At 45.8% G+C, this 24,241-nt stretch overlaps 2 protein-coding genes across 2 annotated transcripts in view; one reads left to right on the top strand and one right to left on the bottom strand.

Annotated features, from left to right (window-relative positions):
• Positions 1-9,390, top strand: part of LOC310671444 (dynein axonemal intermediate chain 2-like) — a 77,135-nt gene extending 67,745 nt beyond the window's left edge. The window contains exons 25-31 of the mRNA XM_083427532.1: positions 780-901; positions 1,578-1,732; positions 1,831-1,936; positions 4,049-4,145; positions 5,475-5,875; positions 7,375-7,534; positions 8,359-9,390. Of these exons, the coding sequence (XP_083283658.1) occupies positions 780-901; positions 1,578-1,732; positions 1,831-1,936; positions 4,049-4,145; positions 5,475-5,875; positions 7,375-7,534; positions 8,359-8,513 (1,196 nt within the window). The 3' untranslated portion in view covers positions 8,514-9,390. The remainder of the gene's footprint in view (positions 1-779; positions 902-1,577; positions 1,733-1,830; positions 1,937-4,048; positions 4,146-5,474; positions 5,876-7,374; positions 7,535-8,358) is intronic.
• Positions 9,391-12,918: 3,528 nt separating this feature from the next.
• Positions 12,919-22,638, bottom strand: BTBD17 (BTB domain containing 17). The gene is made up of 3 exons (XM_083427714.1): positions 22,515-22,638; positions 16,731-17,007; positions 12,919-15,343 (listed from the first exon to the last, which is right to left on the bottom strand). The coding sequence occupies exons 1-3, from the start codon at positions 22,606-22,608 to the stop codon at positions 14,263-14,265; spliced, it is 1,452 nt and encodes a 483-aa protein (XP_083283840.1). The 5' UTR covers positions 22,609-22,638; the 3' UTR covers positions 12,919-14,262.
• Positions 22,639-24,241: the final 1,603 nt, after the last annotated feature.

The raw sequence follows: 24,241 nt of genomic DNA, 5'->3' as shown, positions 1-24,241 counted from the left end.
AGATACGACTGTGTTTCTTTTTAGATATTTTCATTGATTTATTTGTATTCTATTTTTTTTAATTTCAAATTTTTATTAAGTTTGTTTTACAACACATACACACACACAGAACTAAACATAAAAGTAATAATACACAATCGAAAAATAAAAACAAAAAACAACAACAAAGAAATACAAATAAAACATAATAACGTATGGAAACTTACACAGATCAAACTATATATATATATATATATATATATATATATAATATTTCAATTCTTCTTTTCTTCCAATTGACTTCCTTCATCCTCAACACGGTTCTCTTTTTGCTTTTGGTAAACTGTCTCCTTCTTAGTTCATTATTAGCCCATTTTCTTTCTGTTTTTAACTTTTATACCATTATTTTGCAGAAGTTAATAGAAACAAGTCCAAATATTAATTTGAGGGCACTGCTTTTTAAGGTAATCTCTATATTTTCCCCATTCTTTTTGAAATTTTTGCTTGGGCTGACCCCTAATGGCTTCTCTCAATCTAGCCAATTCAATATAATCAAATAATTTATCTTGCCACTCTTTTTTTGTCAGTATTGTTTGTTTTTCCCAATTTTTGGCAATTAGTGTTCTCGCAGTCCCTGTGGCATAAAGGAATATCCATTCCATTCCATTCCTTTATTTGTATTCTGCCTAACCCATTTATAATAGGGGTCATGGTCGCTGTTGCAGACTAGACCTGAAACATGTGTGGAGCATTGATTCTCCATTGTGCAACCCTTTCCCCATCCTCTCTCTTCTTGCCAGAGTCTCAGCTGCCGGTGCCATCCCACCTAGAAGAACTGTATCAAGCCTACTTGCATGAGCTGGACGAGGGAGGCTTGGACCGTGTTGCTGCCATTGACCGAGCGGCCGCCCGGGCCCTCAAGGTACCATGCTGCCACTGTGTCCGGTCCTAATCCACAGCAACAACTCATTGGCAGCACCAGCCTTCACCTATAAAGACCACACTGTCTGACCTATTATGAGTCCCATTCTGCAGGAAATGCCTGGCTTGGCATGGCCCTTGTAAGGCAACGTTGGGGCTCTACAGACCTAGCCAGAGTCCTGTTTCTCACTAGGCTTTCTGCGCAAGCCTAAACAACGAAGCAGAAGGCTTTTTGAGCCTAGCCACCTACAGCCAAGTCCAAATCAGAGGCAGCCAACCTCGCCCCAATGTTTATCCTTGGGCTCATTGTTGCATCTGCGTTAAATAATCAGAAAGATAAATTAGCAGGCAAAACCCAGAGAAACCAAGCATATTACACCAATCTTGGCCCAACTGCACTGGCCAGAAGCGGCTTAGTCATGCTGACCACATGACCTGGAAGCTGTACGCTGGCTCCCTTGGCCAATAAAGCAAGATGAGCACCACAACCCCAGAGTCGGCCATGACCGGACCTAATGGTCAGGGGTCCCCTTTACACCTTAATGCCACAGGTGGTGTTGCCCCTTCTTGGGCCATCAACTTCAGCTACGAACTATAGGTGGAGAATGCAAGGTTGCAGTTGCTTTCGGCTATACCTGCAGGGCTCTCAGAGCATCCATGTTCTGTTTTCCCTGCAGGACACCTCTGTGCCAAAGCTCCCCCCGCTCCCGGTGGAAAGTATCCTGGACTCTGACCAAGAGAGTGTAAGGACCCTGGGCTCTGAGTATCAGCAGCCGCCACGGCGAGATTCTCGCAGGGGCACTCTCCCACCCCTTGTCCCTGATCCAGACAGGTAAGATTAACTTGATACCTTTTTGTGGAACATATCTCATGCAGCCCCCATCTCAAGATCTGATATGAACAGGTTATCTTTCTTTCTCTTCTCAGCAGTGAAGCAAGCCAGGTGTTCAAGGCCAGCCCTCGAGCCCGGCAGATCAAGAATTCAACAGTAGTGACACCGCCCCCTATCCATGTCAACGGCATGATCACTCAAGAGGTGTGAATCGACAGGGGTGGGGGGACTGACTAATAATAATAATAATAATAACAATAATAATAATAATAATGTGTGAATCAGAACTTAGTAATTCTCTGGCTGTCATGTGTTCCAAATGTCCCAATGCAAATCTCAGGTCAAAACTGTATATTCTATTGTATATTAGAAAGATATATAGAATAATAATATAAATAAATAAATAAAACCCTGCCCATCTAGCTGGTTTTCCCCAGCCACTCTGGGCGGCTTCCAACAGAATATTAAAAACAATACAGCATCAGACATTAAAAACTTCCCCAAACAGGGCCACCTTCAGTTGTCTTTTAAAAGTAAAATGGTTGTTTATTGCCTTGACATCTGCTGGGAGGGCGTTCCACAGGGCAGGCGCCACTACTGAGAAGGCCCTCTGCCTGGTTCCCTGTAACCTCACTTCTCGCAGTGAAGGAACCACCAGAAAGCCCTCGGTGCTGGACCTCAGCGTCCGGGCTGGATGATGGGGGTGGAGACGCTCCTTCAGGTATACAGGACCAAGGCTGTTTAGGGCTTTAAAGGTCAACACCAACACTTTGAATTGTGCTCGGAAACGTACTGGAAGCCAATGAAGATCTTTCCGGACCAGTGTTATATGGTCTCGGCGGCCACTCCCAGTCACCAGTCTAGCTGCCACATTCTGGATTAATTGCAGTTTCCGAGTCACCTTCAAAGGTAGTCCCATGTAGAGCGCATTGCAGTTGTCCAAGCGGGAGATAACTAGAGCATTCACCACTCTGCTGAGACAGTCTGTGTGCAGGTAGGGTCTCAGCCTATGTACCAGATGGAGCTGGTAAACAGCTGCCCTGGACACAGAATTAACCTGCACCTTCATGGACAGCTGTGAGTCCAAAATTACTCCCAGGCTGCGCACCTGGTCCTTCATGGGCACAGTAGCCCCATTCAGGACCAGGGAGTCCTCCACACCAGCCCGCCCCCTGTCCCCCAAGAACAGTACTTCTGTCTTGTCAGAATTCAACCTCAATCCGTTAGCTGCCATTCATCCTCCAACCACCTCCAGACACTCACACAGGACCTTCACCTCCTGGTTCTGATTTAAAAGAGAGGTAGAGCTGGGTATCGTCCACATATTGATGAACACCCAACCCAATCCCCTTGGGTTCTCTCTCCCAGTGGCTGCATGTAGATGTTAAAAAGCATGGGGGAGAGGACAGAACCCTGACTTGATATGCTGAGGATTTGTGCCTTCATTTCAAGAATGCATGGGCATTCCTCTGTAACAAGAGACATTTCTACATACAGTGGTACCTTGGTAGTCGAAAGCCTTAGTTGTAGAACAAATCGCCTCCCAAACATCGCAAACCCGGAAGTGAGTGTTCCAGTTTGAGAACGTTTTTTGGAAGCCGAACATCCGACGTGGCTTCCGCTGCTTCCAGTTGGCTGCAGGAAGCTCCTGCAGCGAATCGGAAGCCACACTGTGTTTTCCAAACCGTTTCGGGAGTCGAATGGACTCCTGGAATGGATTAAATTCGAAAACCAAGGTACAGTTGTACCTCGGGTTAAGAACTTAATTTGTTCCGGAGGTCCGTTCTTAATCTGAAACCGTTCTTAACCTGAGGTAACACTTTAGCTAATGGGGCCTCCCGCTGCCGCTGCATGATTTCTGTTCTCATCCTGAGGTAAAGTTCTTATCCTGAGGTACTATTTCTGGGTTAGCGGAGTCTGTAACCTGAAGTGTCTGTAACCTGAAGCATGTGTAACCCAAGGTACCACTGTATGACTGTAGTTTGTAGCGTTCTGCAAAGACCTGCAATTTCATAGCACGGCTGCTTTACAGAAGATCACGCCAAGGAGCAACCGTTTCGTGCGTGTTTGATGGGCACGCAACTGCCGATGCACGCGCTGCTTTTGGCCCCGGAAGGGGGCAGGGATGGAACGGGGCAGGCTTACACACCCTCCACCACCCCACAAGTTGCCTGTATATATTTGAAAAATTGTACTGGTGGAGCTATGATGGGGGAGGCTGCAAAAAACCCCAAAACTAAACCATGGGTGGCTCCAGGGTTCATGAGGTGTGAGTTGCTCTGTCTTGACTTTCCCTGCCTCTGTTCTTCTCCACAGTATGTGCCTCGAGAGAGTTTGGTAAGCCTGAGTAGCCAACGAAATTCCTCCCCTGACAGCAGCGACCACTGCTCTGACGGCATCCTGCCACGTGGAGGTAACTATAACCCAGATATTTTAAAGATTACAGTGGTACCTCTGGTTACGTACTTAATTCGTTCCGGAGGTCCGTTCTTAACCTGACACCATTCTTAACCTGAGGTACCACTTTAGCTAATGGGGCCTCCTGCTGTCGCCGCGCGATTTCTGTTCTCATTCTGAGGCAAAGTTCTTAACCCGAGGTACTATTTCTGGGTTAGGGGAGTCTGTCACCTGAAGTGCTTTTAACCCGAGGTACCACTGTAAATGTTTTCCCATTGTGCCTTCTCCCTACTTTCAGTTATGTCGCAAATTGGCAACAGCCGGGTTGAACGGTATCAGCCTCGGTGTGGGGAGGCTTCCTCAAAATTTAGGAGTCCACCGACTCCTTTGTACTGGAGGAATTCTTCTACTCATCAGAGCCAGCTCCTAGGGGCCAAGGTCCCCCCAGTGAAATATTTGAAGGGGCCTGCCCACCCCTGTTAATGGGCATTGCTCGTGGTGTGCACGCACTGCATCTTATGATGGAGCAGGGCTTACCTGGGCCCCCCGAATTTTTATTCAAGTTGGCACCCCTGTTTGCAGCCGGGTCCTTCACCTTCCCCCCCCCTCCCACTTTGTGCAATTAGAATGGCAACTCTTTGTTGTGTTTTTCCATTTGTGTACTCTGGCCAAGGGTACCTGAAAGCTAGGCCAAGGAAAATGCACATATTTTGTATGAGGAGCTGAAAAAAAATGTTTAAGCAAACCTTCATAAAGAAACCAGAAGCTTTCCTTTTGGGGATTTCAGATTCAGAAAAATGAATGGCAGGATAAATTATTTGAATATCTCAAATTGGCAAAAGTGACGGAGAAAATTAGGAGACGGCCTAACCAAAAATTCCAAAAGGAATAGGAAATTTATAGAGATTACTTTAAAAAAATCAGTGCCCCAAAGTCAAAACCTGGATTTGCTTTGATTAATTTTCTCAAACCATAATATGGATTATAAGTATAGTATGTGGGAAACTGTAGAAATGATGAAATGATAAAAGAAGCAGTTTAACAAATAGACAAAACAGGCCCACTTTGAGGAAGACGGAAGTCTGTCAGAGAGAAGAAAATGAATTGGGAATGAAGAATATGGTGATGTAAGTCTGTGTGTGAGAACTTACAGATTTATGGTTGTGTGTATGTTTCTTGTTCCTTGTTTTTCTGTTGTTGTTGTCGTTTTCTTATTTTGGTTACTTTATTGTATGTGTTTGTTTATCAGGTAATAAAACTAATAAAAAGCATGGGGGGGGGAGAGGAAAATGCGCAGTGCAATAAAAAATATCCTTTTTTTGGCACACGCACCCTCCGTTGGCAGAGCGCAAAGAGATAGCGAGCGGCACCAAGAGCATCGCGGTGAAGGCTGCCCGGCGCCGCTCCCGGGTGCTGGAGTACGACCGGAGGAACCTGCTGGAGCCGACCAAGGAGCACAGCAGCCTCTCCCTCCACTCTCTGAGCGAGAGCGAGGACCCCCTGTGCCGAGAGACCCCAGCCCTCTGCCAGCCTGCCAGCCCAGGCCTGCAGCACGCCGTCAGCGAGGACAACTTGTCCAGCAGCACTGGCGAGACTGTGCCAGGAAGGAATGGCCCCAGACGCTCCCCTGGGCCGTGGCTCCGGGTCAGCAAGAAGGGAAACAAGAAGCTTGAGAAGAGGGAAGAATCGCTAGAGGCCAAGAGGAGGAAGCGAAGGTCTCGGTCCTTTGAGGTCACCGGCCACAGGGTACGTCCTCAGCATCTCACAGCTACCCAATTATGTTTTGTTAATTTCAACATTTTTGGCATGTACAGTGGTACCTCAGGTTACATACACTTCAGGTTACAAACGTTTCAGGTTACAGACTCCACTAACCCAGAAATAGTACCTCAGGTTAAGTTAACTCAGGTTAACTTTGCTTCAGGATGAGAACAGAAATCATGCTCCAGCAGCGCGGCAGCAGCAGGAGGCCCCATTAGCTAAAGCGGTGCTTCAGGTTAAGAAGAGTTTCAGGTTAAGAACAGATCTCCAGAATGAATTAGGTTCTTTACCCGAGGTACCACTGTACACAGTTTCGCCTTTTCTCTTATTTTTGCCGATGTCCCGTCCCGTTTCCCAGGGAGTTGTTGTTATCTCTCCCCTTCCGCTGCCACCCCTATCTTGTATCTATCAAATCCTAACCACAATATTATTAGCTGATTGCTTCTGTTGCTCGTAGCTCAAATCCTTCTCGCGAGTTCGTCCTACTGTGATATTTCTTCAAACCATCTGAAAAAGGCACCTATTCTTCTGTAAAAACCCTCATCACGAGAGTCTCTTAATTTTGCCTCTTTTGCATCCTCCATTGCATCCTGAGGCATCCCCAACCTTCGGCCCTCCAGGTGTTTTGGACTACGATTCCCATCATCCCTGATCACTGGTCCTGTTAGCTAGGGATCGTGGGAGTTGTAGGCCAAAGCATCTGGAGGGCCGCAGGTTGGGGATATCTGATCTTACTTATCCATTCTCCTGTGATTGGAATGTCTTCTTTCTCCCGTTTCTGCACATATAGAATCCTAGCTGCTGCTGTTACATACATAAACAATTTTAACATTTTATTGGGGGGGGGTAATTTCTGCCCCTCTAATCCCTAACGGAAATGCTTCATGCTTTTTTAATATATATACTCATTTTAAACTTCTTTTTTTATCTCGTCGAGTATCATTTCCCAAAATACCTTTGCTTTCTTGCAAGTCCACCACATATATAAGAAAGATATAAAAAAGATATAAAAGATATAAAAAAGATAAAAATGTACAAACTTGAAAAGTATAAATAAAAAAAAGTATAAATAAAAAATAAGTATAAAAAGACTCACATGAGATCTTCCGACAGAGCCTGGTTGCAATCTAAAAAAAAAAATACCCAGCCAGGCTAAATGGCCCCTTACTTGTCTCCAGTCTCCATTTTGTGCATGGCAAATTTGCATGTTTCCAACTTAGCATTCAAACGCTAAACCAAAAGCACAGAAAAAGTGTGGTCCTTCCGTTAAAAGGGGAACAGTTCGCCCTGGCCATGTTCCCAACCAGAAAGCTGTTTTTTTGTAGAATGAATAACACGGATGAAAGTTATGTAGACTGACCTTATCTCCTCCCCCTTCCTATCTCCCGTGCAAATGCTCCTTAATAAGAAATTATGGAATGGTAAAAGAGATCCGCACCCCCTGTTCACGAAGCACCTTCTCAGCCTGTCTCTTTCCCCTGCAGCTCCCGTGTCCGAAGAACAATGTTGCCCGCCGTCATCCGCTGGAAAGCAGTTCTGAACACAAGATAACAGCCGCCGGAGGGACTCACAACACCCGGGGAATTGGGAGGGCAGCCGTGCAGTTGTCCAGAGTGAGACTTCTACAGGCCCAGCCATCCTCAGGTAGAGGCACCTAAGCAAGTGCAAGTTAAGTCTTGCTGCTGTTAACAGCCGTCCTCCACTGTAGTAAAGTTAACCATGGGTCACAGCAAGGAATTTGGGTGCCAGAGCTTAAGGGAAGCATCTTGTCCTCCAGTGTGCATGCCGGATCCCACATTTTCACTTTGGAGTAATATAAACCATCCCAGACTCTGCAGTTATCATCTGAGGCCCTTCTTTGTTTGCCTTTTCCATGTGAGGTCCAAAGGGTGGCAACATGAGAACAGGGTCTTCTCTGTAGTGGCTCCCTGTCTGTGTAACGCTCTCCCCGGGGAGGTTCGCCTGGCGCCAGGCAGAAAAAATCCTCTGCAACCAGGCCTTTTGGCTGATTAATATTCTACAGCCTTTTAAATGTGACCACAGGAAGGGGGAGCTATTGTTTTGCTGTTTCGTTTGAATAATTTACTTGTTTTATCCTGTACTTTATTGTGTGAACTGCCCTGAGATCTTATGTTGAAGGGCAGTATATAAATCTAATAAATAAAATAATTAATGAATCAATGAAATAGCTTACATAGAATAAATGCCACCTCATGCTTAAGGGTTTTGAAGGTTACAGAGATGGCAGAATTGTACTGAAGGCTATTGGACTAACACAAAGGTCGGTGTAATTAATTATGTCATGAAGAAATATGAGGGACTGAGGGGTGGTTTGGCTGTGTCAGGCAAACACTGGTTAGGGTTCAGTTATGATGCAAACGCCTATGAAATTTAATCAGAGTCATCTTCCTTCCCTCCTCCTCCTCCTCCTCCTCCTTCTTCTTCCTCTTCTTCTTCTTCCCCTTTAGGTCCTACTGAGGCCTCCTCTCTCTCAGTCCCCTCCAACCAAGGTGGCGTCTCCAAGAAAAACTTCCAGCCCAGCCAGCGCCCTCCACGGCTGAACTATATCACAGTTAATGGCACCAACCCTCACTGCAAAGATGGCAGGAACCGTCGATGCTGAGAACTGAGGGGACGCAAGCAGGTTGAGAAGCCCTGGGGAGCTGCCTCTGGCGCTCAGTCGGATGGCAAAGTGGCCAAAGACATTGTGGGAAGGTGGCTTATTGCAGAAAGGATGACCCAAAGGAAGACTCCGCCCAATTGGTTGTGGGTGCTCCTGCCAGGGATTCAGTTTGCCCGAAAAGTCTTTACAGCTCCAAGACTGGATGCCCCAGACTCAAATAAGTATCTCTATGGATGGGCATAAATACATCTATCCATCTGGTACAGTAACTGAGAGGAGCCAGATGTCTCCTTCCTCCACAAGCACAGATATCTGCTTTAAATGGAAGCGCTTGTGGCTATGTTGTGCCTTTATGCTAGAGGAGAACACACAAACCGGGTGACCCTATAGGGAGATGGGTTGCTGTTAGTGCTGTGTGCATGCTATATTTCTGCATAGTCAAGTACAGTTCAGTCTTTTAAAACTTTCCAGAACATCCCTCTGGGGGTAGGAACACGAAGGGGGTGACACTTGGAAGCCACACAGCTTCAGGTCATGACCATGCGGGTGGGAAGCTATGGTAAATGCCTGGTGTGGTTAGCTGTCTTCCAACAAGGGGCAACAAGACTGTTCGCCAACCAGAAACCATCGCTGAATACGTGGAGGAATGATACAGACTTTCGTTGAGATCACACACAGAATTTCTGGCAAGTCTCCCGTTGGGTTGGATACTCTATGACTCTTCCTTCATGAGAACTGGCAACTGGTTTTGAAAAATGCGTACATTGGAGTTGACAAATGTTGAATTTTGTATATCCCGTGAACTGTGGCAAGGTAGCGTGGGGAAGAAAATAGAACCGTGCATTATCCAATACCAACCCCAAGCCATTTCCAGAGACCTCTTTAGCCTCCTGTATTTTTTGCTGCCCACTCCGGGTTGCAGTTTCTGCCAAACACATACTTCATATCCTGCTGTCTGCTGCGGTCTTGAAGGCCAAGACTTCCACACAGTCATGGGCTTACAGCAGACCTGCATTGGTTGGAATGCATTCTGCATAGTTAGTATTAAAATAGCTTTTCAGAATAGAAATCCTTCCAAAGCAGTACACAAGAAAGATCCAACTATATTTCAATATCAGCGTCTAAGAAAGACCTGTCAGGATCATTCACATTTTGCAGTTGGTGGTAGAATGACCCACAATGTGTGTGTGTGTGTGTGTGGGAGAGAGAGAGAGAGAGAGAGAGAGAGAGAGAGAGAGAGAGAGAGATCCAGTTGGAGCAGACTCTGAGGTAGCCTTCAAACCATAGAAGGGAGGTGAAGAGATAGAAAATACAAGATGACAAAGGCATTATGTGGGAGCCTGTAAAGAGTGACTAACTTGAAGCATGGCATGTTCCATACTAAATGTCGAAGCACCCTGGCATTTAGACATACTGTCTTTAATCCTATAGCTGTTGTGACTAGCAGCCATTGGCAGCCAAGCTTAGTACATAACACTTACCCTTATTAAGTTCATTTAGCGCCCACTTACCATCACCAGATCTTGAAGCAGTCTAAAGAAAAATCCAAATGCATCATATACAATAAGAACTATTTCAAATAATTTACCTCAAAGAGGTAAAGGGGCCCCTGACCGTTAGGTCCAGTCGTGGCCAACTCTGGGGTTGCGGTGCTCATCTCGCTTTATTGGCCATGGGAGCCAGCTTACAGCTTCCGGGTCATGTGGCCAGCATGACTAAGCCGCTTCTGGCGAACCAGAGCAGCGCACGGAAATGCCATTTACCTTCCCGCCAGAGCAGTACCTATTTATCTACTTGCACTTTGTGCTTTCAAACTGCTAGGTGGGCAGGAGGAGGGACTGAGCAACGGGAGCTCACCCCATCGCGGGGATTTGAACCACGACCTTCTGATCAGCAAGCCCTAGGCTCTGTGGTTTAACCCACAGCGCTACCCTTTACCTCAAAGAGTATCCAGATACATTATCATGCATCTTGTCTGGTTGGCGAACACGTAGCCAAAGCAATGTGAGGTCACTACGTTCTTTAAGAGATTATGGAGCATGGTTAAAGGACTGATTTATATACACATTTCATGTATGGCTATGGAATTATTATTATTATTATTATTATTATTATTATTATCCCACCCACCTGGCTGGGTTTCCCCATCCATGCTGGGCGGCTTACAGCATATAAGGCAAGGACTCCCGATTTGTAAAACCGACAGCTGGATGCAGAGGTGCAGAACATTTCCGGCCTGCCACGCTTGGTGCTGTCTTCAAGCTCAGCTTTTGGCTGGGGTCAGTTATGCTTGAAAGAATCTCCTTTAAGAAACACCCAATTGATGGTATTGTTTTGGGGGTGAGGGATCAGTATAGGCTTTGAACTTTGGCTGATCAGGATAACTGGTTTAATAAACTAGCAAGGGCTGCTCAGCTAATAAGGGCGGTGGCAGCAGCAGCAACTCCTGTGAGGTCTTGTTGAGCCTCCCTCAAAATGGCGGCACCGGCACCATGCAGGACCTTTTGCCAGCCTCTCTTGCTGCTTGCGTCATCCCTGATTCGCAAGGAGGGAGCTGTGTGCAGGTCACCTGCAAAGCCGAACCTGCAAAGTCTCCCTGCCACATTTGTAGGTGAAAAGGGATACCAGCAAGCTTGAGGGTCTCTTTGGTGCAGGCCTGTTCTCTCCCCCACCCCCCTTGTGTTCTAATCAACTGTCAAAATGACACAAGGAAAGGGCTGCTATCGTCGACTAAGCAAGCAGAGGGCAATCACGCAATGTCAGGAACCTCCAACGGGGGTTAGAGTAGGTGTCCCTGGGGGTGTGCAGAGCACTCCTGGGAGCTCACTGGTTATCTCCGCTGTGATGCCCATGAGGCATGTGCAGGCTGCCCACTGCTGGCCATCAGGGGCTTGGTGGGCACCAAAAAGAGCCAGGGTGGTGTAGTGCTTAAGAGTGGTGGACTCGTAATCTGGTGAACCGGGTTCGCTTCCCCACCCCTCCACATGCAGCTGCTGGGTGACCTTGGGCTAGTCACACTTCTCTGAAGTCTCTCAGCCCCACTCACCTCACAGAGTGTTTGTTGTGGGGGAGGAAGGGAAAGGAGAATGTTAGTTGCTTTGAGACTCCTTAGGGTAGTGATAAAGCGGGATATCAAATCCAAACTCCTCTTCTTCAAAAAGAGGATCTGGCTGCCGGGGAACCATCAGCAGAAGCTGTACATGATGACAATGACCACCAGCATCTAGCAGCATTCTTCTACCTGCCCACCCGGCGGAAACACCTGCCTGTTGTTGCCACCTCTCGCTTCAACACCCAGAGCCGTCTTCCTCATTGGTGTTAGTGGTTTGTTGCGCCAGGGCGCTGGCCTCTCAGGGGCACCCTAGCGAGTGGGAGAGCTGCGCGGCTATGCCGGCAGCCTCCCCTTTCCCTGCACGCACGCCAGCTGCGCCCCACCAACTGTATGGCGGGTGCACAGCTTCCTTCCCAAGCCTCCGCAGGAGGAGAGCGATTGCCGCAGAGGCTTAGGATGGAAGCTGCGTGCAGTTTCCCTCCCAAGCCTCTGCATCTGCTAAAGATGGCCCTGCTCCTGGTCATTGTCCTCCTCTTGCTTCCTGGCAAAAGGCGATGTGCAGCCTTCTCAGGCTTCCCATGTCCGCCAGCACGTTTCCCTGCTTGATCGCCGCCACCACACTGGGGATCAGGGCGGTGGGGGAGACAGAAGACATTTTCTATCGCCCCGTCCCTTGTTTTTGAGTTGCTGGGGGGGGCGCCGGAGGGATCTTTGCACCATGGCACCGGATATGCTTAAGACGGCCCTGTCAACACCCCATTGGTGACTGGTCACATCACCTTGACATGGTGACCAAGCCACCATAGAACAGAATCGTAGAGTTGGAAGGGACTTTCGGGATCATTTAGTCCAAGCCTCTGCAATGCAGGGCTATGCAGCTGTCCCATATGGGGATCGAACCTGCAACCTTGGTGTTACCAGCACCACGCTCTAACCTATTGAAAAGGCCCAGAACCTGCATGCATTCACTGGGAGAGGAAGAAAGCATGGGGTACTGGGGCCTTGACTACCCTTGTGTGCATCAAAATAATTTTCAGGATTTCAAGAGTTTGAGGGGTGCGAAAGGCTTGGAAGCCATGCAGATTAGCTGAAGACTGAATCATCATCATCATCATCATCATCATCATTATTATTATTATTATTAAATTTTCTATAAAGCCCTTCACTCAAGGACCACAGGGCGGTTTACAAGACACTGGGAGAAGGAGAGAGAGGATTACAGGCTACGTAAGTAAGAGAGGCAATACATGAAAGGGAAGATTGAACAGAAGACAATGAAGACTCCTTTGAGCAGAACACTGCTCAGAAACCAATTTCACCACAAAAATAACACCACACAGTCATCCCCAGCAATACATTTCCTGATTTTTATTTAGAAATCTATGTAGCTGATGATCTATTCAAAAGGCTGTGGACATTACCTGCAGAGAGAGCACAAGCACCAAATTTCCACCTAGCCCATAGTCTGCAACCCAACTCCTCCAGTTCTAAACCCAGCTTTTGCCCCGTTTATTTTACAAACAAATAACTACACTTATTACAGAAAGTTTAGAAAACCAACAGGAAAGCCTTTTGTTGTTGTTTTTCTTCTTAAAGGTGAAGATGCTATTATTTTGGGATGGTACACTGGAATCTGCCTACCTTGGGGGAAAATCATGTGACAAGGGCCAGAAGGCAGAGGTTGAAATGGAGAGAAGGAAGTGTGATGGGTCTGGTCAATTGGTTCGTATGTATTTAATTCACTAATCGGGGACTCAGAAAGTAGACTGAACTTTCCTACCTGATCAGCGAGACAGCAAAAACCCACTCTATGGTTAGGATATCCAGTCAAAAGCAGCAGGAGATGGGATTCACGTGTCTCTGGTGTGGACTGAGAAAAATAAGGGCGTGGATGTATAATCTACCCTGTATATGAACCAAAGACCATGGTGCCACTTTTAACGCTTAAAACTGTTGTCTGTTTGCAGCTGCAATTCAAAGAACCAAACTCGTTCTTCTAGTATCAAGTCTAGTAGAGGGAATACTGGGAGGCTGGATGCATTAACAAATAAGGGTGGCTAGAAGAATAGGACAGTATTCTAAGGACTTTTTACCTACCAGTGTACTGCTGGGTTTTTGTTTTTCGTTTTTTTGTTTTGTCTATCTCTCTCAAACTACAACAATTCCACGGGATCACCACTTCATGGGCAAGACATGAAGGCAGATTCTAAACAAGTTAGGAAGTCAAACCTCTTGCTAAGGGGGGTATCTTGGAGAACGATCTAATCAAAAGCACCACTGAGATCCTCCAGTTCTACCTGAGTTCCTTAAGAGTGCAATCCTATTCACATCTACTCAGAAGTAAGTCATTCAGTTCAGTGCAACTGGCTCCCAGGTGAGCACATGTAGGATTGCAGCCTTCAAAGATGGAAGAGAGCTAAACATAAGTATCTGAAAACAGAGATAAGGGAATTCCCCACCCCCAAGACTGTACATGTTTTAATTTCCCATCTTCTTTTCTTTTTTTAAAGTCCCCAGGTTTGTAGCTGCAGAAGTTGTTTTCATGCAAGAAGCACCCAGGGCCTGCATGCCCAGATTACATGCATAGATTACAAGATGCCAGCCAGTTTTGTACTGTATTCGTTGCTGTTCTCCAGTACAATCCAGTCATTCTCGTCCCCTGCCTTGTCTTGTGGTTCCCTATCTTCCGCCGTTCTTCTACTTCTTGATTTTGATCAGCGAATGGTAGACAGGCTTGATGATGATATGCAGGTGCAGAGAGTTGTCGATGAGGTATTCGGAAGTGCGCTTCTGTAAGTCGGCATGCACCAGGAAGTCGGCCACTTCGTCTGTGCTCTGGTGGAAGCTGTAGGCATGTTTGACAAAGACTTTGCCCTGCTGCCTCATGCCTACCAGGATGGTTTTTTGGAAACTGACTCCGGCAAAGTCGGAGCTAGTTGTGGCCGGTGTGATAACCAGGCGGGGGCGGCCGTCCTCGATCCTGATAGACTGAATGGCCCCCGAGACAGAGTCCGAGTAAACGGGACGCAAGCTGACCGGGAGCCAACGTGGGGAGAACAAAACGTTCCAAGTCACGCGCTTGGCAGAGTCGTGGTTGCTGGGCCCCAGCTGAGTCTGGAAACTGGTGCTGCGGTCATCCCTGGCTGGGTTGTTAATCACCCACTGAGAACCCCAGGAGGTGGAGAGGTAGTTTCGGGGCAGGAACATGCTGCAGTTGACGTCAAAGTATTTGGCATAGTGGATCGGGGAGGCCGAGTGGAACTGGAAGGCTTGGAAGAGCAGGTCTTGCACAGCGTTGTAGTGCTTCACCATCACCAGAGACTGCTTCTGCAGGTGGAAAAGGTGGCTGGGGGAGATCATAGGGTATCGCAGGGACCTCAGCATCTTCTCCACGACATAGTCCTCGGGCTGGTGTGTGACCACCCACTCCTCAACGGCTGTGTACAGCTCCAACTCGCTCTGCAGAACCAGGTCAGATCGTTCCAGCAACAGCAGCAAGAGATCAACACTCACCGAGGCCCACTCAGCGCTGCTCATCACAGCTGAGAGGTTCCAGGCCAGGAACTGGAGGCAGCTCTCCTGCAAAGCCTCGTCGCCAATCCTCACTGCATAGTGGTACCAGCCCACCACGTGGCCCTGGTTCGACTCGCTGGCCAGATGGTTTTTCATGTATTCAGCTACCCCTCTCTGCAAGCTAGAGATGCGATATTTGCTGGCTAGTCGGTGAAGCGGTATGGCTTGGTGGAGGAGGATGGAGATCTCACCGCAGTACAGATATCTAGAGAAGGGACACAATCATCATTCATATTGGTGACATTTCTTCTCTCAACAGTTTTCATGATTTTTTAATTTTTATTTTTAATAGACTGCGTTAGCTACTGAGATGGGTAGTATACAAACTTCTTGGCATTGCATGAGACCACCACTTGGCTGGTTTTAAATTAACTTGGGTGGGGTATAAATAATGAAATTATTATTATTACAGTCAAACCTTGGTTCTTGAACGGCTCCGTTTTCTAACATTTTGGCCCCCGAACGCCGACAACCCTATTTTCGAATGTTTTTCAGAAGTCGAATGGCTTCCGGGGAGTTTTTTTCTTTTTTCCACATTGACTTTGCCAAACATTTTGGAAGTCAAATTGTCTTCCAGAATAGATTACGTTCAAGGTTTGACTGTATTATTATTGAATAGGGCATTCCTATTTTCATCGGAGAAATGTTGGAGGGTATGAGACCACGCCTCTCCAACATTTCTGTCTCTTTTCGATCTTGGGAGTCCAGCCTCACTCCCTTTGCTCTCAGCCACAAAAGCCCCATCCTGGTTTCTCCCAGCTTGGCAAATCGGACACACACCATGCCACAGAACTGAAGGACAGGTTACATTTCAGTAGTCTTTACTGAATTTCCCTTCTATTCCATTTCCTGTCCTCTTAGAATACATTTCCCAGCAAGCTGTGTTTCCAGTTGTCTTATTATAGGCAAAAGTGCAGGGGCTGCCAACGTAGATGTTAGATCCCAACTCCAATTAGACTTGGCCAGCATGGCCAATGGTCCAAGAAGGTCCAGCAATATAATGGAAAACATCGTGTTGGCTACCCTGCAATATTGCATCCCAGGACTGCATAAAAAGGTAGGTTCAGCCAGGTTCTTAGGAGAGAGATGGAAGGAGAGCAAAGGGCAACTACAGCTCCTCCAGCTGAGAACCAACAGGACCGAAATGGACAGATTGACGGGGAGAATTAGGAACCAACGTGACCAGAGATTCTCCGAGGACTGGAAGAAATTTACAGAGTATATCAAAAATTTATGTGATGAGCAAATAACGTTTGTTGGCTTTCAAGAAGCTCTGTGAAATTACTGTTAGAAATATTGTTTAAAATATATGATGTGACTAAGAGTATTTGGGTGCAATATAATATTGGGAAATGTGAGACGAGGATAAAAAAATAAACGGAAAATTATCAGACAAGCTGAGGGAAGTTCTGGAAAAAAGGGTTTAAGTTAAAAATGGATGTATAATTTTGTAAAAATGTTTTTTTTGATGGAAAATCTAATAAAAAATATTTATATATAAAAAAAAGAGAACCAACAGGACTGAGGAAGGGGACTCATTCACTCCTTCTTTTAGGACCATCCCGATGAGGTCAGTGAGCTCAGCCTCTTACCTGATGAACTTTTCGAAAAGGGCTGCACTGTCGGGCGGCTCATGCAGAGTGATCATGGTCTGGTTGTGCAGGAGGCTCTCGAAGATCTCACTTTGCAAGCTGAGCATCAACTGGTGGGTGTGGAAGACTTTGATTTCGTCCGAGCCTGCAGTGTGCACCCGCAGGGTGGTATCGCTGGCATTGCCATTCTGCAGGAGCTCTTGCAACCGCTGCAGCAATGACAGGGAGTGGTTGATGGTGGCCACTGTGGAATCCCCAGTGAGGTCCGCCTTCTGGACTGCAGAGAGCGCGAAACAAAATCAATGAGCAAGAGGCGAGATTTCAGGGCTGGGAAAATGGGGGCGGAATGAAATTCATGGGGGAAGCCTCCAATTGTTTGATTAGTATGTAAGGAAAGGCTGGAAAGGAAACCACTGGGCCATTTGAGAGTAGGCCCCTTGCCTCTGGTGTGTGAATAATAATAATAATAATAATAATAATAATAATAATAATAATAATTTATTTCTACCCTGCCCAGCCACTCTGGGCGGCTTTCAACAGAACATTAAAAACAGAATAAAACTTCAAACATTAAAAACTTCCCTAAACAGGGCTGCCTTCAGATGTCTTCTAAAAGTTGGATAGTTGTTGATTTCCTTGACATCTGGTGGGAGGGTGTTCCACAGGGTGGGTGCCGCTACTGAGAAGGCCCTCTGCCTGGTTCCCTGTAACCTCACTTCTCGCAGTGAGGGAATCACCAGAAGGTGCTCGGCGCTGGATCTCAGTGTCTGGGCTGAATGATGGGGGTGAAGATGCTCCTTCAGGTATACTGGGCTGAGGCCATTTAGGGCTTTAAAGGTCAACACCAACACTTTGAATTGTGCTCGGAAACGTACTGGGAGCCAATGTAGGTATTTCAGGACCGGAGTTATATGGTCTTGGCAGCCACTCCAATTAACCAGTCTAGCAGCTGCATTGTGGATTAATTGTAGTTTCCGAGTCACCTTCAAAGGTAGCCCCATGTAGAGTGTGTTGCAGTAGTCCAAGCGGGAGATAACTAGCACATGCACCACTCTGGCAAGACAGTGTGTGGGCAGGTAGGGTCTCAGCCTGTTTGGAAGGTGGTGCTAATCTGGGATAGCTCATTTTGAGGACCATTCCTGAAATCCCTTTTGCCCTTTGTGATTCTCTTGATTTGGTCCTAAGACTTTGCACAATGGGAATGCAATAACCAATGGTTTCTAACAAATAAATTTGACTAACTAGCTGTGGGATCGAGTTAAAGCTGGCCTCCAGCTCCCCCTTTCTTTCAGCTAAGCCACAAAGAGGAGATCAGAAGCTTTTTTAAATTTTATTTTCAATTAATTTTACAATTTTTTTTTCCAAACCCAGAACTGGTTTAGGGCCAGGATGCGGATTCTGTGGCGCTCTAGATATTCTAGGACTCCAACTCCCCTTTACACTAGCCAATAAGATTGGATCCAACTAGGTTTTACTCATGGTAGACCCATTGAAAGTAACAGACCTAGGTTAGGGCTTGTCCGTACTTCAGCTTAATGTAGATTGTGGACCCCCTTGTGCTTCCTTTAACGCCCCCTGTCATTGCGGCATTTCCCTCTGACTACAGCTGTCTCACACTTTCTGCTCCCTAAATCCAGAGATTTCCTATGCAATTGGTGTGGCTCACCTATTCAGATTTTCAAAGCATAGGGAATATTGAGAGAAAAGTCGTCATTGGATCCAAAATGTCTGACAGCAGGAGAGGATCTTTCTCCCCAAACTGCAGCTTTCAAACTTCATGTCAGACATCTTAGCCTTTTGTGATGATACACTTGGTAAGTTTTCTGGGTTCTCTGAATTACATAAAGCTCCATGGTATTGGGCAATTATGAATCCACTTTAGTTGCAGCCAGTGATCGATGTTCTGCCCAGGGTGAGTAGAAGAGTCAGACTCAGTAGGCTGCTGTTCCAGTTGTGACCTTATTTTAAAACTGGGATCACAAAGGCTGGACCAGTGATATGCTGTGCCTTGATATTGACATTTATTAATGTAAAGAAAAAGATGGTACTTTTCATCATATGTGGTGGTCATGTAAGATGAAAAAAGACTTCTGGGAAATGATATATAAGGAACTGGAAAAAATGTTGAAAATAACTTCCCTAAGAAACCAGAAGCTTTTCTTTTAGGTATTATAGGACCAGAGATCCCGAAGGACCAGACGAAACTATTTACAGTGGTACCTCATGTTACAGATGCTTCAGGTTACAGACACTTCAGGTTACAGACTTTGCTAACCCAGAAATAGTACCTCGGGTTAAGAACTTTCCTTCAGGAGGAGAACAGAAATTGTGCGGTGGCGGTGCGGCGGCAGTGGTAGGCCCCATTAACTAAAGTGGTATCTCAGGTTAAGAACAGTTTCAGGTTAAGAACGGACCTCCGGAACGAATTAAGTACTTAACCCGAGGTACCACTGTATGTACCGGACCACGGCTGTGGTCAGACAAGGAAAGATGTTAGAACTCTGACCAAAGAAGAGTGACAAACAAAATTGATTCACTATGCCGAAATGGCAAAACTTACAGGAAGAATTAGAAATCAGGAAGAGGATGTCTTTAATAAAGAATAGGGAAAGTTTATAATTTATTTTAAAAGCTATTGTAAACAACTACATACATTGGTAGGATTGACAGAAAACGTGTAATCAAAATTTGAACTATAGATTGACAAAGGATTTATAAAAATAGAGTTATGATAGAGATGCAGAGGGTAAAATCTGTACAGTGGTACCTCGGGTTAAGTACTTAATTCGTTCTGGAGGTCCATTCTTAACCTGAAACTGTTCTTAACCTGAAGCACCACTTTAGCTAATTGGGGCCTCCGGCTGCTGCATTAAGATCCACTATTGGGGGGGGGGTGAAGTCAGAAGGGATATGTTTATGTATTCATTTTTTTATGTAAAAGAAAAAATGCAAAAATAAAGTTTATTTTAAAAATATTATTGACATTTACTAAGCAGTTGTAACTATCTAGGGCAGCACAACAGAAAGAATAAACGGCACACCCTTCCTAGGCCTAGCTGCAATCTTAGCGACTTCTAGGATGAGGCCATAATGTGAAATGTGAAATATTTGACAGAGAAGACAGCTGCATGGGCAGGAGAGAAAAATATGGGGTATCATACATGCTATGATCAGCTGGTATATTTTCATGGAAGTATTTAAATGTCTCCTGGAACCCAAAAACCTCGCTGGAATATTTGAGGCGATCCCCCAAGGTAAGGGGATATTACGAGAAGTGAAGCAGGAGTTCTGGTGTGAAGTCGGTGTGCGAAAGAGAGTGAAAACAGCTTGTTTGCACTTGCTGTACATACTCTTAGTCTTTGATGGACTGCATCAAATATTTCCAACCATAGGAATGAACTATGTTAATAAAAGGACCCTGCCAAAATGGCAAAACTGACCAGAAAACTCAGGAACCAAGAAGACAAAAACTTTAAGAAAGAACTGGGAAAATTTCTAATTTATTTAGGAGACCACTGCAAGCAGATGAAAACATTAGTAGGATTTTTTTAACAACGCTTGTAATGTAACAATCGCTATGGACAATATGGACGCATACGAAATATGGATTACGAAATAATATGCAGTTGAAAATGTTGACAATAAGACCCATGGTGGGAAGTCTGGAGATTCAGAGAAATCTCTAAATGCAGATATTTACTTGGTGTTGTTATAATTCTACGCTTGTAAAATAAAATAAAAAATCATTTCTTAAAAAGGGAAATGGAAGGCGGGGTTTCCAAGGTTTTAGTATATGTTTCATAATTTCTAGCTTCTAGAAATCTCCCAAGGTTTGCAACAGAATAATTAAGGTCAGCAGCCCTTGACTGCCTGACTCCCTAATTCTGAAGGTGGTAATTAAAGTCACCCTTCGCCTCGGAGCTTTGCCTAATCCCAGCCAGCTCTTGCGGATGTCGGAGTTTTCACTTTACTCCTCATGGGAGCTGGAGCTCCGCCAGCAGTTTCACAGCCGTCATTAACTCAATGAAACCGCTGCCGCTGGATGAATTAAATTCTCACGCCGAGCCAAGTTACACTTTTCTGGTCTCCCTAGGGAAAGAAAGCTTAGCTTGTTCACACTCCCCGTATCCTGGCTTGCGTCTCCTGCCCAGTCCAACTTGGGCAGGGATGAAAGGTTAAAATTCAATGGCGAAAGAATCTCTAGCTCTCTCTTAGGACAAAGACACCAGCGGGATGGGAAGAGCAGCTTAAAGGGGAAGGACCAAATGCAGCTATTGCTATGAAAACATCGCTTTTGTCGAAGCTTCTTGACAAAGAAAAGTGTGTGTGACTCTTTGCTCCGGAGGGAGGCAGACCCGCAGCTGAAACACCGCCCTCCCCACCACTTTAAACTTGATATGGTCTTTCTGTGTGTGGTCTCCACATCCATTTTTGTTTTTGTTTTTTTCTGGTTTGGATTGCTATTTGCACGAGCAACTACCCACTGACTCCCAGTACTTGAGAGAGGAGAACTGGCATGTTTATTTTGCATTTAAGCAGTTGAAAGGATCGCAGCGTGTTGAAAGGATCGCAGGAAATCACTTCCGTTGGGGGTGCAAGGCTGACTTCACACATTTCCCCACCCAAAAAAACACCATTAGAACCCATCTATCTGGTTGGTCACAACACACCGTGATCTCTAATAACGTTCAGAATTTACAAATTCACCCAAGCACAATTGTGAGATTTAGCGCCCAGGGCTCCCTCCGAAAGAGGGGCACATTGTGCCCATGAATTAGAGACAGCTGACATACTAAGTTCCATAATGAATCTGCCTCTTGTGCCACAATCCTGTTCAGCAGGGTACAGAGTTGGGGGTAGGGAAGTATGCAACCCCAACTTTTCCTTTAACTCCTTTGCATCTGCCTAGCCGCTCCTTCTGCCTGCGGTGAAACTGGCCCCCATATAATATCTTTTTAAATCCATGTCTTATCCAGCGGATTAGCTTCTTCCAGAAACACAAACGGTACAGTTAAACCAAGCTGAGTTGAGGATTGGAAATGAGAGACACACAGCCTTTCGCCTTGAAGGGTCAGTTTGACATCCAGCATTGAGAGAAGATGCTGGAAGTTACGGTTGGTAACATATATCCTTCTTTTCCGTTACAATCATGATCAAAGTGGCTTTCGGTAAGAGTGCGGCTGGGTATAAATTCCTCTTTAGCATGCAGTCCGGTTTTTCTATAACTGGGGATTCTTTGCCAATGGGTGTTGTTGAGGAGAGAACCAGACAGGCCGAATCTTCAAGGTCAAGGTTTCATTGAGCGCTGGCTGAGCGCTGCCTGTTCAATATATGCAGGCTTAAGCAAGCCCCGTTAGGTCTTACAGGGTGGTCTAAGAACTGGAGAATAAGCCCATGACTTGGGAAACCTGCCATCTATTTCCCAGCCAAACACCTTGTATAACCTTGGGGAAACCATTCATGTACCTGGAGTTCAGCAGAATGGAATAATTTGCTCTGGAACCCTGTCTCAACCCTGGGATGTTAAAGCCAGAGCCTTAAATTCCCTGCCGCTCAATTCTCATCAGGTCCAATAAAGAATACATTGGTGATACAGTTTGGTTAAAGTGCACCTTAAAAGTGTCTTCACTGGTGCTAAAGTTCTGCAGCATGCCCCACTTTCTGTGGCTCTGGGCCACTCTCTGTGTGGTGTAAAATGAATGAATAAACTCACAGTTCCTCCTGCCGCCTCAGCCCAACCTGCTCACCTAGCAAAGCTCTTTCCCAGCAGCCCTTCCTCCTTACCTGCTTGAACAGCCAGGCACAGCAGTGACAGTGCGGCGAAAGAGCTGGTCCACCGCCTCGGTGCGGCCTGCTGGACCCCTATCCCTTTAGCCATAGCTGCTTCCTTAAGCGTGTCCGCAGAGGGAATAAGCCCTCGACTGAGCGTACTAATGTGTCTGACTCTTTATGTAGGACACTGACTCTCCCAGCCCCGCTTGCCATTGATTGGTGGAAAACTAGTAACAGCTGTTACCAAGGAAACCACTTAAGATTGTGAATTGATGCCTGTTGGACATTGTGGGACTCCCTGGGCGGTCGGCCGAGCCTCCCTGGGACAGCAAGACTACCTGGAGCCTTTGACATGCTGGAAGTTGCATAAAGAACACTCACCTTCCAGTTGTTGTTGTTTCTGACATAGTTGTTTCTTAACTTCAGAGCATCTGATTGCAAAACAGTGGTGTGCTGGTGCCAGTCTGTTAGAGAGACTATCAACCAAGGTGACAAGATAAATATTTGAAATACTTTATTGTCACTTGTACAACTTGTATACAGTGAGATTATATACAGTGAGATTACACGAGCAGCCCCCACTCAGCTCTCTTAGTCTTAATTCCCCTTGTTTAGTGACACACACACACCAAACCCGAAAGTCAGTTGCCCTGTTGTTATCTTTTCATTAAGCAGCCTAACAGCCCACAGATAGAAGCTGTTCTTTACCCTGTTGGTGCGGCGAATCATGCTTCTATATCTTCTGCCCGAGGGCAGGAGATCAAGAAAGTGCTGGCCAGGGTGTGAATCATCCCTGAGAATTTTCCTCACTCTCCTGAGGCAGCGTTCTTCCACATTGTCATCCAGCAGATTCATGGGATAGCCCATAATATCCCTTCCTCCTCTCAAAACTTTTTGAAGGTTGCGTTAGTCCTGAGGGACAAAATAGGCCTTCTTTATACCGCAGGCTTAGAATAAGACAGGAGGACTGTTACAAGAGTCAGAACACCTGCAACCCAAACTCAGCTTGTTTAAGCATGAATCACTGTATTTTCTGACATTTGACTTGGAGGAAGACATGTTCATTGTTACGTCCTGCCCATGAGTGAGCAGCATGTTTCTCCCAGGTAAGCAAGGCTTCTCTCAGGTAAGCAGCATGTTTCTCCAAGGGTACAGTATGATTGCATCTCACACAGGCATTCAGTTCCAAGGGTTTCTCATACGCATGAAAATCATGTCTCCTCAAACTCCTGGAGCCGCCCACAGCTAGTGGGTGAGCAGGTTAGGAACATTTTATCATATGTGGTGGGAATGTAAGAAAGTAAAAAACTTTTGGGAAATGATATATAATGAGATGGAAAAGATGCTGAAATATGCATTTTTTAAAAAACCAGAAGCATTTTTACTTGGTATTATAAGTGAGGATATTAACAGACAGGATGTTAAATTGTTTCTATATGCAACAACAGCGGCAAGAGTATTGTTGGCCCAGAAATGGAAGCAAGAAGAAATACCGACGAAAGAGGAATGGCAGATAAAATTAATGGACTACACAGAATTGGATAAAATGACAGGAAGGATTCGAAACCTGCGGGACCAGAGATTTACAGAAGATTGGAAGAAATATGCGAACTATTTGAAGAGCAACTGTAATCAACAAATTATGCTAGTAGGACTACAAGAAGTTTTGTAAGGAGAAATATATGAAATATTGCAAAGAAGAGAAAGAAGAGAGACATTAGTTATGATATTTAAATATA

This window comes from Podarcis tiliguerta (assembly GCF_965153285.1).
Source record: "Podarcis tiliguerta genome assembly, chromosome: 2".
Classification (NCBI taxonomy): domain Eukaryota; kingdom Metazoa; phylum Chordata; class Lepidosauria; order Squamata; family Lacertidae; genus Podarcis; species Podarcis tiliguerta.
Note: the sequence above shows the minus strand (reverse complement) of the source record. Positions and strands in the feature narration are given on the sequence as shown.